Here is a 17,802-nt window from a genome sequence, read left to right as displayed (position 1 = left end):
AACTGATCAGTGTTCAGACAGGCATGATTTTAGCCCTGGTGCTCAGCACCTATAATGGAGAAAAATGTATTTCTCCCTCCTACCTTTTGCCCCCAGTGTCCATTACTGTGAATAATTAGAGAAACTGTCAGAACTTTTGCAGCCTGTTCAAGATCTAGAATGTGAGCTTAATGCTGTTGCCCACCTTTACTTCACATTTTGCATATTTAATCTGATCATTCTTGACGTAGATATTACATATGACAAGCTCTTCTCTTCTTTAGTCATCTGCTTCAGTTTAATTAGCAGGGTGTTCTTTCTGATCTATGTGCTTTGCCCTCTTGCAAACCCAAGAGAAACAGTGCTAGAGTCTTGTGCTCATTTGCTGACACAGCTTGGATTTTTGTAATGAGATGGAATATAACAGGCTTAAATAAAGTTCAGCTTGGGAAAAGGTGCCTTTAAATCGAATAATTTATATCTTTATTTTTTTACTTTCAAATGAGAATGAATTGCTTGCTCCTCCCAAAACTAGACTGTATGTTAAACCACGACAGTAGTGTACAAATTTACGTGGAAATGAGTAGTTGCAAGAATCTTTCTAGAGAAACTTAGTGATACTGCATTAAAACTGTTTTATCTTTGCTGTATTTAAAGAAATAACCAAGGAAAACTTCCATATATGTAGGTAATTCATAATAAAGGAGAGCCTGTCATTTGTGCAGAAGAAACAGCAAATATAAAATGATAAATATGAAGATATTATCATTTGTTGTACTGGTTTTTAAAATAAGCTGTTTAAGATGTAATTCTGTGCATTTTTAAACAAGAAAGATGTTGAGCCTTTTGTTGGAGGAGGATTCCCTCCTAGAAGAGAACGATTGGTAGTTTTGCTGCTTTGTTTAAAATATTACCATTGTATCGACTTCTGTCATCTTCCTCTCCACATTCCTATTACTACACGTTATATTAGTTCAGGAACTTGAGGGTGTTGTAGTCACTTCCACCACTTCATGGCTGTTTTGGTGGTGATTTACCTATGATGATGAACATGTCTACATTATTTATCTAAGATGACAGATCTTTGAGACCCTGGGCCATAGGATACATAGGAGAATGAAGTAGAGGTTGTATACACACAACTGTAAACAGACTTTTCAGATGTGACCAAAATAGACTTTTTTCAGTCTATCAGGTGAGAGTAGGGAAGTGTGTGCACACATGTGAGAAAAGCTTTGCGCCTTGCTTCTACAGAATGAAGGCCAGAAATGGGACCTCCTTTCCTTTAGGATATTCGTGTAGCCTAAGGAGTGGGTCAGCAAATTATGAGGGGGTCTAGCAAGTCAAACTTACTAGCTGTAGTTGCTGTTTACATTCCTGTGCAGTTGAGTAACTTCATAAACAATCTGGATGACAGAGGAGAAAACTTGAATGCTTCTCCCAGAAGTGTTTTCTGGACAGGGAATTCGGTAGAATTACTTCAAACCTACAAACTACATCTCTACAACTGTTGTTATCTTGACCTTCTTTCATTGTAAATGTTGAGTTACTTTATTTCCAACTGCGACATGTCTTCCTTAGCACCAGGGAAAGAATCTAGAATTTGTCTTCGTGCATTTGTCCATTTGCATGTTTCCACTCTACATGTTGATAGTGCTCGAGTTTTAAAGCTTTTGCCTTCATTGGACCATTCCAGCACTTAAACAACTCATACGGCATTATTTGTGCTGTGCATTGACGTAAGTGGAGTACCCGTTTTCTGTTCGTCCGTACTCTGGTGTTTGCTCAAAACAGAATTCTCTTCCAGTTTGTTCAGATTTTTATTTTGCCTTCTTGCCCCCATTTTTAATTTTTTTCTGGATGTTGTTTTTGCTTGCTTCTGCTAACTTCAGTCATGTTTGACGTATGGTAGAGGTGTTAGATACTGACTTCCTACAGGTTTTCTTACAATTGCTTGGGAGAAGAGAGAGACCTTAATAAATTCTTGTTCTAACAGGCAGCCGACAGCTGGCTAATCAGCCTGAATATGGCTGCAAACTGGTCTCTAATCCAACTAAACAGAAAGAGAACATGAGAAGGTGTGTGGGGAGGAGTGTTAGGGGGAATGCAAGATGAATCCAGAGAAAGTCAGGGCTCCTTAGTTCTCTTTTTGGTGGTAAAACTTGATTCTTTTACTTGAACGGAAATTGTCCTCTTTAGTGAAATATCTTGGACCTGTCCGAATTGATACAAACCTTCTGTACAGGAATCCCACGTGGCTCCTTATTTTTGAAAAGTCTTCATAAGGTGGTTTTGGTTTTTTTGTGTGTTTCGTTTGTTTTTTAATGCAAACTTTTTCTTCATCAGTCTCTTAACAGACTTGTTTGAGATGCTGAGTTTACTTTTGCCTAAAGGAATCTTGTGTTCCTGGGTAATGATCCATTTATGTTTTTTGTCTTGTACTGAAAAAGATCTAACTCACGGTACCTTGTCTGCAATATATGAAAAAGATCATGTTTCTATTCTGTGTCATTAGAATTGTAAATTGCTTACTGTTATGAATCAACCATAGTTTTCTACATCAACAGAAAGGTTCTTCTCCATTTTCCTTCCGAGTGAAGAAAAACTGTCAGCCTGTTGAGCTAATGTGGCTGCCATCCTGTGTATGTTTTAGCAAAACACGTCTTAAAAATCTCAGAGAGACAGCCTTGGTTGGTCTTTCTACCTATCCCAAGGAGGAAATATGAGTCTCTCAATTACATTAATAGATTAGAGGAATGGCACAAGATATCACACAACTATCCTTTTGGTTGGCGATGGGTAAGAAGGGTGCCAGCTTGGTCTCTGTTCACTCACTGCTGCTTTCTCATTCCAGTGTCAGAAGTTCTGCACACTCTGCAAGAGCACATTTGGCCTAGTGAGGAAGGATTTTTGCATAGCCTTATAGTACTGGATGGGTGCTAGGGTGTGTACCATTCCCATTCGTACAAGGAGAGACATCACAGACGCCCTAAGCTCACTTTAAGAGGATTATTTTCATGCTAAAGTTGTGCGTGAATTATTTTCTTGGGGATGCTTCTGTACCTGCAGCTAACGATTTGATCTTCAGTTCTGTGGAGTACAGGTGCTGTCTTTGTAACCCTCTACAAAGTCATTTTGTCTTTCCTACTGGTGAGTTACAAAATTCTCAAGCTCATGACTGAGATGATCCTTTTGCTGAGGCATTTGCTCCTAATGTGACCTGAACTTAGTTTCCACATTCCTGAGGAGAACGCTGTTTGCTCTTACCCCAAGTATAGTTTGCTCTTCCCTTTCTACTTCTCAATGAAGACATTTTTGTTACTGGCCATTATCCTGAGTAGCAGTATAAGGTCAGGTGATGGTGACACTCCTGCTATACTGAAACTTACGCTGCCTTTACTGTCTGCATTTACTCTGAGTTGTAGACCCAAGTAACAATACATCTGCAAATGCATCAGAATTTTTGTTTAACATTGCTGTTGTGTTCTGATTTTGTTTCTTCCAAAACTGTGTTCCTTGGGAACGGGCTCTTCCATGCATTTGGTTGACATGAAAAAACATCAGTTTTGTATGACTCGAAGACTTTCTGGAGTTCTTCATAGCTTTGGCTTTTGGAACTCCTAGGCTAATTAAACTGTGATTTCTGAGAGGGATAAGCTCGTCTGTGTTGATCGTGCCAGATGAGCATGCACACAGTGGTGATTTTGTGTAGAATACTTGACTTGCCACAAATTCCTGCCGTCGTCTACTTGGCACTAACTTTCCATTTGCTCATGCTCCCATAATTGACCAAAATATAATCATTTGGAGCAAATAATTTCTAGAAGCAGGTATGTACGGGAGAGATCCATAAACAAAACATATATATATTTTTAATACTGAAGTGTGAGTTTTAGAAATGTAGTCCTGATTACAGTTGGCAGTAAGCCTAGAATAACTATCCTGAGACTCTTAAACAATGTTGTTAGTCACAGTAAATTTGTGGGGGGTGGGAAGGTGTAACTTTTGGCAACTGACAACCAGGTCAGGATGTTTTTTGAGATGAATCCAAAATGGCCTTTCTTCTAGCAAAAAAACTCACTACACTTTATTAGCCTGATCTTACCCTGGCAGCCAGTTACTATCTTTTGTATAGGATAGACATAAAAGGAGCAGTTGGTATCCAGGTAACTCTTGGGAGACCAGACTGCTTGCAGAGAGGTAGCGAGACCTAAAAGAGTTTGTTTGATTTCACTCACACAGCAGAGCTGAATCACAGAAAGAAAACGTATGTACTCTTCTTTCCAGTTTACCTGCACTATACGTTAGTGGTGTGGCTGTTCATTTATTGTTTAAAGCTTAAGATGGGTATCGCTTTGCTTACGTTTTGTTAAAACGATCTGTAGAAATCAGAGACAGGGATTGTTCAAGTCTATGGTTTTTGTAGTGTCACACGGCTTTGTTTTAATTTCTGTTTGGCAGTCTTGGAACTGATTACAACTGTAATCATGAAAGCAGTACTTGAGACAAAATTGGTTAGTTTTGGAAAAACTAAGTGAGTTGCACTTATTTCTGACAGTTAAATGTCTGGCTTTCCCTTCTTCTAGTGGCAAACCCCCTCTTTTTTACCATGTTTTGGTGTGTAATACTATATTTATCTTTGATTCATATAATCTGTGTAACTCATTGTGGCAATTTTAGAGTCAGAGTTACAGTCCAGTGATACTGGTCATGATGTTAAAGGCATCCTTTATAATTCGTTAACCTAGATATCTGAACTTCTGACTTCAGAAGGCCTGGCACTTGTTATGCTACATAACCACCGTGCCAGCCTGTGGTGGGTACACGCTATGAGACTCTTTTCCTAAGGACCTGAGGCCACATACTGACTGTGTTACATCACTGCAGGGCACTGCAGAGGTCTTGGACTAAGCATGTGCAGCGGTGTCCCTGGTCATCAGTCTGGAGTGCAAGCAAGCTGGCTCTGGGTCTACACAAAGGGCAGATTAAACTGTCCCTTTCTCAAAATGTGGAGTATGGGCTTCTGTCCAAATAATTTGGATGACCCAACTCAATGGGTCTTGAGAGTAAGCTGATGCCTATGCTTAAAATACAGCATCGGCTGAGCCATTGAGGCCTGGCCTCCCGGCAGTTATTGTCAAACTTTCTATAAAGCAGCTTCAACTAGCCTTCTTATTTCGGCTTTTGAGTCTTCAGGGGATGGTTTGTTTTACATGGGAGAGTGACCAGTTTTTAAATGTCAGGTTGAAAAGCATATGTAACGTCATTTGTAAGAATAAAGAATGTATCATTGGTTATAGTAGCTGGACAAAACTGGGCACTAAGTGATTGTGAACCAAGATGAGTAAGATCTGTCCTCCCTGCATCCTACCGCTTTTGTGACAAAAGGAACAAATAATATTTTAAAACCCATATGCCCTTTTTACTGCAGGTGCAAAGCAAGCAAGTTAGACAGGAAAATATGTCTGTTGCTAGCATCTGTCACAGCAAGCCCCACTAGCTGCTTAATGGAAATGTTAAATGGTTGAAACGAAACAGCTGTTGTCAGGAGAACAACAATATTGAGGGAATCTTCCCATCCTGCCCTGTTTCCATTAACTCTTCATAAGGACAAAGTATGTTAGCCTAAAAATGAAATATGTTTGAATATACGTATTAGCCATCTGTATAAAACATACAGCGTGTCTGCTGTTGTATACGGTCCCTTGCACATCCAGTTTTGAAGATCTGCTAGATAATTTGTAATTCTTGCATGTAAGGAGTCTTTGAGATGAAAAGGAAAATGAACCTAGGAGTTGGAGTTTCAAAAATTTTGCTAAATTTATCTGTATTCCCACCTTGAAATAAGTAGATTTTGTGCTGCATTATCTAATAGCAGAATAGAACTGAGATGCTGTATAATAAATAGTTTTATACTGCATAAAGAGTGGGTTTAGAAACACAGTTCTGATTTTCTTCCTGCTCTCTTATTTTCCTTTTGTGCCGTTTTCTTCCCCTGATTGTGTTTGCTTACATCACTGTGCTTATTTAAATCTTAATTCGTAATAGTGTCATCACAGAATAAAAAACCCAACCCAAAAACCTGCAAAACCTCAGTGCCCTGACCCCTTGCTTGTCAGAAGGGGACTCTCAGAATCCAGTCACTGTAGGTATTCTTCATTTTTCTGCTTGAGACTTCTCCCACTGCAGGCAGGTTTCCTCCTCCTCTTGTGAGAAGTGAGGAACAGCCTATTCCCTAGAGGCCGACCTGCCTCCCTAGCCTGATAAAAGCTCCGAGGCAACCCTGCCTGTCCATCAGCAGAGCGATCCTCATCAGTGCCTGCTCCAGCTGTTTACGTGCTGGTAGTGTCCGTGAAGGGAGAGCAGAACTGACAGAGCTGATGAGAGGAAGCAGCCCAACAGGGCAATTTAGCTGATGCGCCTGACGGCAGCGTGAAACGTGCGACGTGCTTGGCTGGCGAGAGCGGCATAGGCAGATCGCTCAAAACTGACCGCTGGGAGGCAAGCATGTGAATCGAAATCAATGTCTTTTTTCCCCCTTGCTGAAATTTAAATTGACAGATTTTTAAAGTCTGACTTGACATTCTATTGTCTAGAACTTAGGTTTGAGTTTTAGCTCTCGATAAAACGCTCCTACGGTTTGTAGTGTGACGCCCTGCATTCAGTTTAACACAGGTTTTTCTGTTCCGACTTCGCCCCCAGGCATTAACAGTGAGGTGACCTGCATTTCCTTAGTTACTGTGTTAGCAGCAGCATTCTAGCCGTACTGGCACAGATTTCTGCTCTAGGTACATGGTCAAAAGGCAGTCTGTCTTTAGCTTTTCTGTTCATTAACCACCTCTCCCTTTTGTACACTGAAGTAGAACTTACGCTGCAGAGATTATAAAACGAAAGGTAAATTTCATCCATGTTTCTGCTTGATAACAGAAACATATTTGGAGGGGAAAGAAAAAAGCTGTTTCTAGTGGGTATTATTTAAAATATTTCCTTTCTTTTTTAATAGGATGATGACAACACTGTACCTTCTGCTCCTGATCCTCCAAGTCTTCTCTTGCATGAACGTGGAACAGGTTTCTGCTTTGATTCCAGGTAAATGTTCTCTTTTACTGGTCTTTAATGGCATGGATAGGTTTGTATATAACTGCACTTTTTTACTCAAGGGATGGAGATGGAAAACTATTAAGCATTTTCAATGAATGTTTGGTTTACGATTAACTGTCAGAGAATATGCTGTTAGACTGGGTAGACTATTTGTGCTATACCTTATTTTGACGGAATGTGGACGATTTCTTCAGTAAATGAATGAATAACTTTTGTTTTTTCCCCTCTCTTTCCAACCTAATTGTGAACCTAAGTTTAGAGCTTTTATAAAGTGTTATGTTTGCTAAGAGCAAGCATTTATGAGCAGAGAGAGTGGTTTCCCATGAAACTGCTTGGCCATTAAGACATTCAATAGATTCGTATTCAGTGGTAGCTGGAATTATGTCAAAATTATGTCGCTTTTAAAATGCCAGGTTATTTTGGGATTCCTGTATAAAACTACGTTAACTGTATTGAGCACTTTCAGCAAAGACCTTTAAATTAACTGTATGATACTTGCTTAGATACAAAGTCTGCTCAGATTTAAGTTTGCAGTAAAGCTCTTAGCGTCGGTGGCAACAGGATCCGACTTTGTATTTTCTTTTGCAATAACAGATTAAATAACCGGTTCCTTTTTTCTTTCTCTCCACCTCCTCGTGAAGTTTTGACGTGCACAAGAAATGCCCTCTCTGCGATGTGATGTTTCCACCTAACTATGATCAGAGCAAGTTTGAGGAACACGTTGAGAGTCACTGGAAGGTGTGCCCCATGTGCAGTGAGCAGTTCCCGCCTGACTATGATCAGCAAGGGTTTGAGAGGCATGTTCAGACGCACTTTGATCAGAACGTATTAAATTTTGATTAAATACTTTGTTTTGCAGTGTAGCTTAAAAACCCACAACTTCGAGTAGTCCACCTACAGAACAAGAACAGCGCAGCTTTTCTGTAACAGTGCAAACTTCTATTAAAAGCTCATGTACTCTAATGGGAGCCGTGGTAAATCGTAGCTGTAAGCTGCTATTGGGTTATCTTCTCTCTCTACCTAACATTATACTAAAAAAACCCCACGAAACCCCACCTTGTTGTGTATGTAGCTATTTATGCCCCTACTTAGTGGAATTTGTAAGGACACGGGAACGACTTAGCCTCAGAAAAAATGAGACCAGCCTCATGATGCTCTTCAGCTACATAAAAATGCCACCAGAACACCTAGGGTTTCTCTTGACCATGATAACTGAGGCATGATTAAAAATGCAATAAAGGTGTTTCTCCTAGCAAATTTGTGTAGTTTTTCTTTGGGTAACAGTTAAATCGGAAAGTTACCTTACTTACCCTATGAAAGTATAGTTTTCTAGTACATTTCTGAAACGTAGATGCATGTACTGTGAGATTACATGCTTGCAACAAAAGGAATGGCAAATACTTTGGTTTTCCATACAGAATGTTTGCCTTAAGGGATAATGTTAAATTAAGTACATTATACCGTAAGGCAGTATTTTTGAGTTGAAAGAAACTGCTGTGCTTAAATGCCTAAAAGTAATTGTTTAAAAAAATCATTGCCATTATGTTGCAATTGCATTCAGTAGAAAATATTGTTATATTTTCACAACAGTGAATTGTGTTCCTTTTGGCTTAGGGCTTTTAAAACCTTCTGCATTTTAACTTCATGTATTTCTTTCCAGTAAGTAAAAACATGTGTGTATATCTAAACATTTTATATTTACTTTAACTGTATTAAGTATATTTGCTTTCCACTTGTTGTACAGTAGTCTTGTTACATTAAAAGCAAAATTATTCATGGAGTCAGTGTCCTTTTTTCCAGCTGTTCATTTTGAAATAAAACAGAGTTTAGGCTTTACATAGTTACAGTAAATGATGTTTCAGCTTTGTATGACAAAGGAACTGTTGCTCACATCCATTTATGTTCTTTGTTTGAGACGGGGGGATTAAGGTTTTGAGTAGCTTCTGTTGTCTGCAGTTCTCTCGTGAGCACGTGCAATATCCTGTTCAGTGCAGGATTTATTAAAAGCTGGATGACACAGATAAATGGCAGTGGCGTGGGCAACTACATCGCTCCTCGTCTTCCATTTTAAGTCTTAGATGATTTTTTTTTTTTAACTGTGAACTTGCACGGCAAGAGATGGTCTGAGGTGAGGCATGGAAGTGCTGAAAGACTATTTTGTCAATTTTTTTTCTTACCATAACTCAACAGCATATGAAAACAGTTGGGACAGGCTATAAAACCGAAATATTATTAGTTATCATATTATTGAAGACTTACGATGTCTCAGAGGTTGGTATCCCACACAGGCAGGACAACCTCAAAACCTGATTGTGCCAAAGCAGGGACTTCTCTTAGATGTGCGTGTGGACAGGGAGTGACTTAAAAAGTTTCCCTGCTGAACAGCCACCCTGACAGGGCTGCTTAAAATAACCTACCCTGTCAGTTTGCAGGTGTCTCACAGAAGCCAAATACCTCTACCACAACCTAACTGAATTAGAATTTTAATGATTTCTCCTTTCATAGCGATAGCCACTTCACTTCTGAAAACCGTTAGAAGAAAGGTGACCCATATCCTACCAAAGAAAGGGGGCTCCTGTAGCACCAATACAAATTTTACCTGGTAACCTGAGCCCTGTTGCAATGTTGGAAGGAAACAGCCTGTGAAATCTGAAATCCTTTTGACTGATTACATCAAAATACTCTGGTGGTTTTTTTTTTCCTTCAGGCTGTAGCATTCTGTGTAATTTTGTGCATTAATGGTGTAGTGCTTAAGTTGCTCCAGGTGTTTACTGAGTACAGAGTTTGATGATACCAAAGTAAAATACACAAATAGAAGACTACATACAGCCCAAGAACTTAAAACTCTTTAGGTTAGTAACGAGTAAAGAGCAGTCTTTTTAGGTCAGAGGCAGTTTATTTTAAATGTGATTTGATTTACATTTATAAGCAGCTTTCTTGACAGGAATTCTTTAAGTTGCCTTCAGTTCTAAAACAAACCTCTGTCGCTTTCAAACTTAAAGTACTTTGTCCCCAACAAAACATATGAAAATATAATTTAAAGCACACTTTTCACAGACACAGTACAATACATTCACTATACACAGTATAACAAAATAGTCCCATCTTTACCTGTTTAATAATACTGTCACAATGAATAGGTAAATAGAAACTGGAATTTCATTTTTATAGTTGAAAGGAATTTACATGCAACAATGACGTTTTACGACTGTTTAGCTGTTGAACGACCTTACCCAGCCTGTAGTTTCTTGCACTAGGAGCAGAGCCAAAACGTGTTTGTTGCCAAAACTGCAGAAGGCAGGCAGCGGCCACCGGGGCCTTTGTGTGCCGGTAACCCTCATGTCTGGATCATCCTTTAAACCCGGCCGACAGCACCGTGCAGTACAGCCACTGTCACCGCTCTAGGCTTTGAAAAAGTGATGTTTTATTTCAATTTGGGTGCTCTAAATGCTTCTTCATTAGGATGATTCAGAAGTGTTTTAATGAGACTTTTACTCTGCTGGAGAATAGGTAATTGTCATCCTTACAAAGTTTTCCTTTAAAGCTTTGGGAAAAAAATAAAGGGAAAGCTCCCTCCTCCTTTATTTGAGCTTTCTTTTGCAGGTCATAGGAACTAAGCTTTCTTTTGCAGGTCATAGGAACTAAGCAAAGGCCATGGCTGTGTGTAACGCCGCGAGCTCCTCCCTAGCCACCCCTCAGCGCCTGAGCAGTGTTTCTGGGCTGGGGCAGGGCGGGGGGTGCCCTCCGGAACGCCAGGAATAGCACTTGGGAGAGAAGGCGGCTCAAGGCAGGATGGTAAGCGACAAATGTTCAGGTATGGTCCAGACACGAAGCGCTCTCATGTTGGCTTTTGTTTTAAGTCAGTCTCTGACCACCTGCTGCAAGAAGCACTTAATCTTCAATAAGGCTCATATGTCATATTTCAGCAAAATTAATTGTAAAGCTAAACAGACACTTCCAAATGGAATGCAGTGACCTACACTGAGAAGCAAAAAAAATGCACAAAGAAAATCTCAAAATACAATGAACATGAGGGAGAGGCATTAGAAACTCCCTTTGCACAAATAATGGACCTCCTTAAACCATGCGTAGAATTTTTCATTTTTATTTGCAACCACAGGCACATGCTCGTACAGTAGTTGCAAGAATTGGCAACGCATAAAACATTAAATCTGTTGGCAATAGAGAACTACAAAGTGCTTTAAACCTTCATCTGAGATGAAGAGAATTGTTTCTCACACACACATAAATTTGCACTTAAGTATTTCCAAGTGTCTTTCTAACAGATAGTTCAGGGGTAAATACTTAGTTGGACTGGGATATTGGTCCTCAAAAGTTTGATGGGCGTGAACATAATATGACATCTTGTACAAAAAAAAAAAAGTAGTAATTTCTAACACTAAAGTGATTGTTTACTAGTTCAAATGGCAAGAGTTTCAGCATTTCCAGAGGGGAGGGGAAAAAAAAAAAAAGATTTGCAGGATAATATAAAATACAGCAAGCACACCTTTTTATGTATGTTATTTAAGTATGAAAATATTTTTAGCATATTATGTTAAACATTCTTTCTTATTTATATTTCCATTACCTAAAAGACTTGCTACTCCACTGATAACTCCATTATGTAAGGCATGTTAACTATAGTTTGACGAGGGTGGTATTCTTTTGGTTTTGCACACACATTGACAGATGCATTGAAAGTCTTCATCACGTTACAATCTCGAAAGGATGTCAGTGCCAAGCTCTCCTCCTCTCGCTCCTATTCAACACTTCAGTACAACTAAATACGCAACGCCCCCCCTAATTTTTTTCTGTTTTGGAGAAAAATGTTCTGAAGAACCTATAGCTTTTATAGCACCTTATCTCAAAGTAATGAAAATGGGTATGATGATTACATGTGCAAATGTACAAAATCATTAACTCTACAAAGATACATCATTCCAAAATTACAGAAAATTTTAAAGCATGCATTTAATTTTTGTTTAAAGGGTTGCTGAATGCTTCCCCTGAAAAAGGTGGCTGTTCTCAAAATCAGCAACTGCTGGTGAGGATTTCTTGGCACATTTGTGACCAGCATGTTATTGCTGCATCTTCCTGATAATCTCAGCAGACACGGGGGGATGGAAATTGATTGTGTGATGCCGCAGGCCCTGAGCTGTCTTGTAACTCTTTCCACAGCGACATTTGAATGGTTTGCGTACGCGGATTTGCGTTCTGTGGCCGTTCTTGGCATGGTACTTTATACCGTTCACATTCTGCGAGTGAAAAGGTAAAATGTTAGTGGTCAAGTGGTCTGATAATGGCTTGGTTTCCTGTTAAAAAACCAAAAATTGATTAACGTTACAGGCAAAATCACACAAATTGCTAGGAACTCCCGCTAGGTGTTAGGCATGTGTTGGGCTTTCAAGATATGAGGTGGGACACGAAGGAGAATAATCTCTGCAGTTCTAATGCATGAAATTTGTCTACCTGGGTAATCCTGATTTTTATCTCCCAACATATGGCATTTTCCAAAAAAACACCATTTAATAGGCTCACACAGAGATGTTCTTTGCTTCCTGACTTTTTTTTTCCATATAGCATTGACAAATCTTATTCAGAGGTTCACTTACAAGCAAACAAAGAATTGGCACGAAGATTCGAGTCACACTTCTTCAAAAAGCTGAAGCTCCCCCCATGGTGTGTTTGTTCCGTTTTGTGTCATTGTTTCTAGATATGTCTTTAGGCACCAGCGAATTCTGATAGTTTACACATTGTCTCCAAAGAATTAACTGCAGGGAACACTTAACTTTTAAAGAGTTACACAGGGCACTTAGAAGCCATCTTCAAAACAGCTATTGTTTGGGAATACTCTACAGCTAGAACTAGAGAATGGATCTCCACTGTAGTTTGGAGAGAAAGAGCAAACAACAGCACCACCACACACTCACCCGATATTGGCACAGTCAGGTAACAGGCAACACTTCTGCTAGATTAATCAAGAACCTTACTAAACATAAATCAAAATCATACCCCTGTCCTCCTTCGCACATCTTTCTGGCAGAAGTGGAAGAAGCTGTTGTGGTCTCACTAAGTATGTGATACTGCTTTATCTAGGATTCATCTTACTGGAGTCTCTCTTATCTGCTTCCACTAAAAGAGCTTGGATTTTGGATAAGTAAGGAAAGGCAAACTGTCTTTCATCAGAGCTTCTCCTAGGAAGAAAAAAGATGCCAAGACAATTTGTGACAAAGGCACAGCTCCGAGGCTCTACTGTGTCCTCTCTAAAGTTTCCAGAATCGTATCTCAGGATTTTTTTTAAACTATTAAAAAAAAGACAAAATCAATTAACAGCATGGATATTAATTAACCCACTAAACTAAAAGTTTCAGGGATTTTGTCTTGGCTGAACCACTGCCTGGTGTTACACATAACAGAAGTCCCCTTGGCTCTTTTTAAGCAGCAAGTTCAGTTTTATTAACTGTGCAGCTTACAGTAAGAGGAAGCTCCAGCTTGGAACTCACAGCAATTACACAGGTTAGACAATTTGTTTTAAAAAAAAAGAGAAAAAAGAAAAAGCCTTCAGTAAACAGAACAGAGCTACAACTCCTAAAACTCTGTAGATCAGAAAGCAAACCCCAGAAAGGCACGAGGTTAACACCTTCAATACCACTCTCCTGCCAACACTTCCCTTCTCCTCCCCTACCTCCTAATCCAACTTCTGAGTCATAATCTCAAGCGTTACGTCCCACTCCTGAGAGAGACAGTCCCCCTGCTGCCCTCCACTGCCCTGCTCTAACCCCAGCTCACAGCAGCAAGCAAGGGAGGTTCCTGGCCTGTATCAGAAATAGTGTGGCCAGCAGGAGTAGGGAGGTGACCGTGCCCCTGTACTCGGCACTGGTGAGGCCGCACCTCGAATCCTGTGTTCAGTTTTGGGCCCCTCACTACAAGAAGGACATGGAGGTGCTGGAGCGTGTCCAGAGGAGGGCAACGAAGCTGGGGAAGGGCCTGGAGCACAAGTCTTGTGAGGAGCGGCTGAGGGAACTGGGGTTGTTTAGTCTGGAGAAGAGGAGGCTGAGGGGAGACCTCATCGCGCTCTACAACTACCTGAAAGGAGGTTGTAGCGAGGTGGGTGTTGGTCTCTTCTCCCAAGTAACTAGCGATAGGACGAGAGGAAATGGCCTCAAGTTGCGCCAGGGGAGGTTTAGATTGGACATTAGGAAAAATTTCTTTACTGAAAGAGTGGTCAGGCCTTGGACCAGGCTGCCCAGGGAAGTGGTGGAGTCACCATCCCTGGAGGTATTTAAAAGATGTGTAGATGAGGCGCTTAGGGACATGGTTTAGTGGGCATGGTGGTGTTGGGTTGACGGTTGGACTCAATGATCTTAAAGCTCTTTTCCAACCTTAATGATTCTATGATTGTAAGTATAAAGAACTTACAGCTCCCATCAGGAAAGCAGGGAGGAGTGTAATTGCAAGAGAAACCACGGAATCTCCCAGATAGCTATGGTATTCTCACCTTACAACGTAAAATGCTGGTCATTATTTATTACACGTTAACTATGCCACAGCACCAATGGATTTTCAATCTTTAAGCAAAAACAGTTCTCCGGTTTCAATCATAAAGTTGAGCGTGGTCCTGTTCTTGTCAGAACTTGTAACGCCCAGTGGAGCCTGTACCGCTGAAGTAGCATTTTAGGGCAGCCTGGGTGTCTGGGGAGGTTGATTTGTGGAAGTCTTTTAGAAAGAAAAACTTATCCTAAAATATCCACCCGGGAAAAAGGGTATGGCGCAAGACTCCAAGCAATTGCTCTGCCCACAAATTTGTGCTTCTCTCCTCTAGAGCATCCAGGCACTGAATCCTCACTTGAAGTTGCAAGTCCAGCCCCCAAATTGTCATTTACATCCTTAAAAATACTGGACAACAACTGCACAGCTGTCATCTGAGATGTGGGAGACAAGAATCTTCAGTCTCCAATACAAACCAGACATACGAACACGAGCCTTTAGTGCAGGTGACTTCTGGTGAAGAGTATTCAGAGGAGAAGGAATGCTGTACCACCAAGACAGGCAAGAGCACATCAAAGCTACAAATCGTCCTCAAGAGCAGTCAAGCGAATTCCCTGCAAGTTATGTGAGATCCTGAGGCAGCTTTTAGATGGTTTTGCACATAGTTACAACCTTCAGCACCCACAGGACCGTTGGGGTGAGGGGGCCGGGAATGTCAGTGGATGGCATGAGGACTGCCATAAGCCATCTGTCAACACCTAAGTACCGTGAAGGACCTGCGCCTTCAAAGAAGAAAAAATGCTAAACTTTTGCTAAACTTTTGCTAAACTTTTGCTACCGCAGTGAAATTTTAAAAACAAAGCTATCCCCAAACCCTATATATATTTTGGAAACTACAGAAACCTGTTTAGACTTCTAATTTTTGTAAGAAATCACTTTAAGATACTTTTAAACTAGTATCAACTGCTACAGATGCCATAAATCTGCAATCACAAATATCCTCACTATTCCATCCCAATGGTACTCTTCTTGTGATCCAGATTTTTTAATGATCCACTCAGCCTCAAGTATGCCACATGCTTTGATGAAGGGGGAAAAGTACTTTCAGGCAGAAAAATGTAAGGAAATGCTAAACCAGAAACCTACATGGAATGAATTGGGCCATGGAAGGTTTGAAAAATAGTAAACCACGCAGAGTATGAGGAGCTAGTACAACATGAAATTTGACCTGTACTCCTGTCTAAAAGAAAACTGTTGTTAGAATTACAGTCAACTCTTCAGCACTTTTTCCACTGCTGTAATGTAAACACTTTGTTGTATGTCTGGGCTGAGTTTGTTGAGGTATGGCAAAACCCACTGCCAAACTCATACATCACTTTTATTGCTCTGGTTACTTAGGTTGTTCATTATTTACTCTCACAAATGATTGAGGAAGAAGATGGCAGTATAGAAGGGCACTCTAAAATCTTAAACAGGAGGAAACAATTATTAACCTGGGACCCGATCAGGAGGAGATAGAGAAGTTTAGACTGGTACTACCGGGTTTGCATGGACACAAGGACACTTGCTGGGCAGGGACCCTTGCATGACAGTACTCATGAAGTCACTACACTTGCAGAGAGCTTGCCACCCCCTTCAAGCAGGAAAAGAGATGTCACGGAAAGTTTGGGAGGCTTTCTTGTTTCATGTATTTTTTTATATCTCCTGGCTGTTCCTCCTGAAGTTTTCTTTGTGGGTCCAGTTCCTCTTTGCTCAACTTGCAAGCTCTGGCTTGCTCCTTTCTTTCAAGTAAATTCCCTTCTTTCCCTCTCTCACGTCAATGTTCTCCCCCCCTAAGCTCTGATGAGTCTCACTGCTCTTAGATCAGCTTTCCCGGGGGTTTGTCCCACCCGACAGGCCTAGGACCCTCATCCCATTACCTGCCAGAAAGACAAGCCCAGTGCCTCGGCATTCTTTGAAGGTACCTCTCCTCCTCTTGCCCCAGGCCAAAAAGCAGTCATGCATAAAAGCTACATTTTGTATGCATGGAAGTATATTATTCTTTTATTACTGTATTTGCACAAACTAGAAAAATTATGACAAATACTCTAGGGTTTTCTCTATAATAACATATGTGCATTATTTGTGGGTTTTTTTTGTGTCTATCTATTATGTATCATACTTCATTTGGTCTTTGGAAGTTGCCTGAATAAGTTTATCTACATCATATACGTATTTTTAACGTCCTTCTCCAGAGCTAGAGACCAAATAACTGGCACACATAGGTGGTATTGAATGAAAGGGAAAATAATTGCCACCTTCATAAATCCACACTTTAGCTCCTACAGGTGGCATTTTGCAAAGCACATTAACTACTCAATACCCACACACTTCTGGACAGGGCTGGATGTAAATGTGGATGTAAATCCAAAATCTGGGAGGGTGAGCTCCACAGAAACATGGCTAAGATCTTTGGGTTCCTTTGAATCATGCAGATGATTTTCTAAAAATCAAATTTAAGGCATGAAATACAAATCATATGAAGAAAAAAAAAGCCATAAATGGCAAACTATAAAATACTTATAATCTGTTCTCTAGGTCAGTAACCATAATTAAAGAAGAAGAAAGCAAGCTTCAGAAATTAGTTCAGAGGCTTGTGTTTTAAGCATCTAGAAGTCGGTGTGCTCCAAATTCATTTAGCTGTTTCTGACTATCCCACAAAAAAAATTACACATAATTAAAAAAAAAGGTTTTTTTTTTCCCCAGAATCTTTGGCTCCTCAAGAAAATCTGTGCCATACTATATAGAGTACCAATACATATTATAAGCAAGCAATTTTATTTCTTAAAAAAATAAAGTTCTTGAAGAACAACTAAATGTTTATGACTCACTTCTACTGCACTGCCTATGGGAAACGGCCACGAGAGAGCAGCTGGGCAGGAGGCCAGTGGGGTCTTCTGATACTCATCTGGGCTTGTGTATAAACATGTTCTCATTACAGTTTCCATTGTCCGCCCCAGCCCATTCCTTGGAAGTATTTGTTGTACTCATTGTCTTATTTACCTTTCCATAATGACTTTTCAGTGCCCAGGCCATCTTTTATCCTCGTACATTGTTTGCAAAAAGGAGCCCCATCTCTACTGGGTCCTTTAAGCAGTACTGTAATACAAATAACACATCTAAAAATAACATTTCTGCTTCTCAAATGTACGTCACCTAAGGCCAGACAAAATAAAACTGTGTATATCTTCCTTT

General features: G+C 40.2%; 2 protein-coding genes across 9 annotated transcripts in view; one reads left to right on the top strand and one right to left on the bottom strand.

The window, feature by feature from the left end:
- Positions 1 to 8,860, top strand: part of TAX1BP1 (Tax1 binding protein 1) — a 66,742-nt gene extending 57,882 nt beyond the window's left edge. For all 8 annotated transcript variants that reach the window (XM_075143492.1, XM_075143498.1, XM_075143497.1 and 5 more), the window contains 2 exons: positions 6,983 to 7,068; positions 7,722 to 8,860. In XM_075143492.1, the coding sequence (XP_074999593.1) occupies positions 6,983 to 7,068; positions 7,722 to 7,923 (288 nt within the window). In that variant the 3' untranslated portion in view covers positions 7,924 to 8,860. The remainder of the gene's footprint in view (positions 1 to 6,982; positions 7,069 to 7,721) is intronic.
- A 1,852-nt stretch (positions 8,861 to 10,712) lies between these two features.
- JAZF1 (JAZF zinc finger 1) overlaps positions 10,713 to 17,802 on the bottom strand; it is a 200,588-nt gene continuing 193,498 nt past the window's right edge. Inside the window, exon 5 of the mRNA XM_075143501.1 lies at positions 10,713 to 12,335. Within this exon, the coding sequence (XP_074999602.1) occupies positions 12,159 to 12,335 (177 nt within the window). The 3' untranslated portion in view covers positions 10,713 to 12,158. The remainder of the gene's footprint in view (positions 12,336 to 17,802) is intronic.

The sequence above is a fragment of the Calonectris borealis genome, chromosome 2, assembly GCF_964195595.1.
Source record: "Calonectris borealis chromosome 2, bCalBor7.hap1.2, whole genome shotgun sequence".
Taxonomy (NCBI): domain Eukaryota; kingdom Metazoa; phylum Chordata; class Aves; order Procellariiformes; family Procellariidae; genus Calonectris; species Calonectris borealis.
This window is presented reverse-complemented; position numbering and strand designations above follow the sequence as displayed.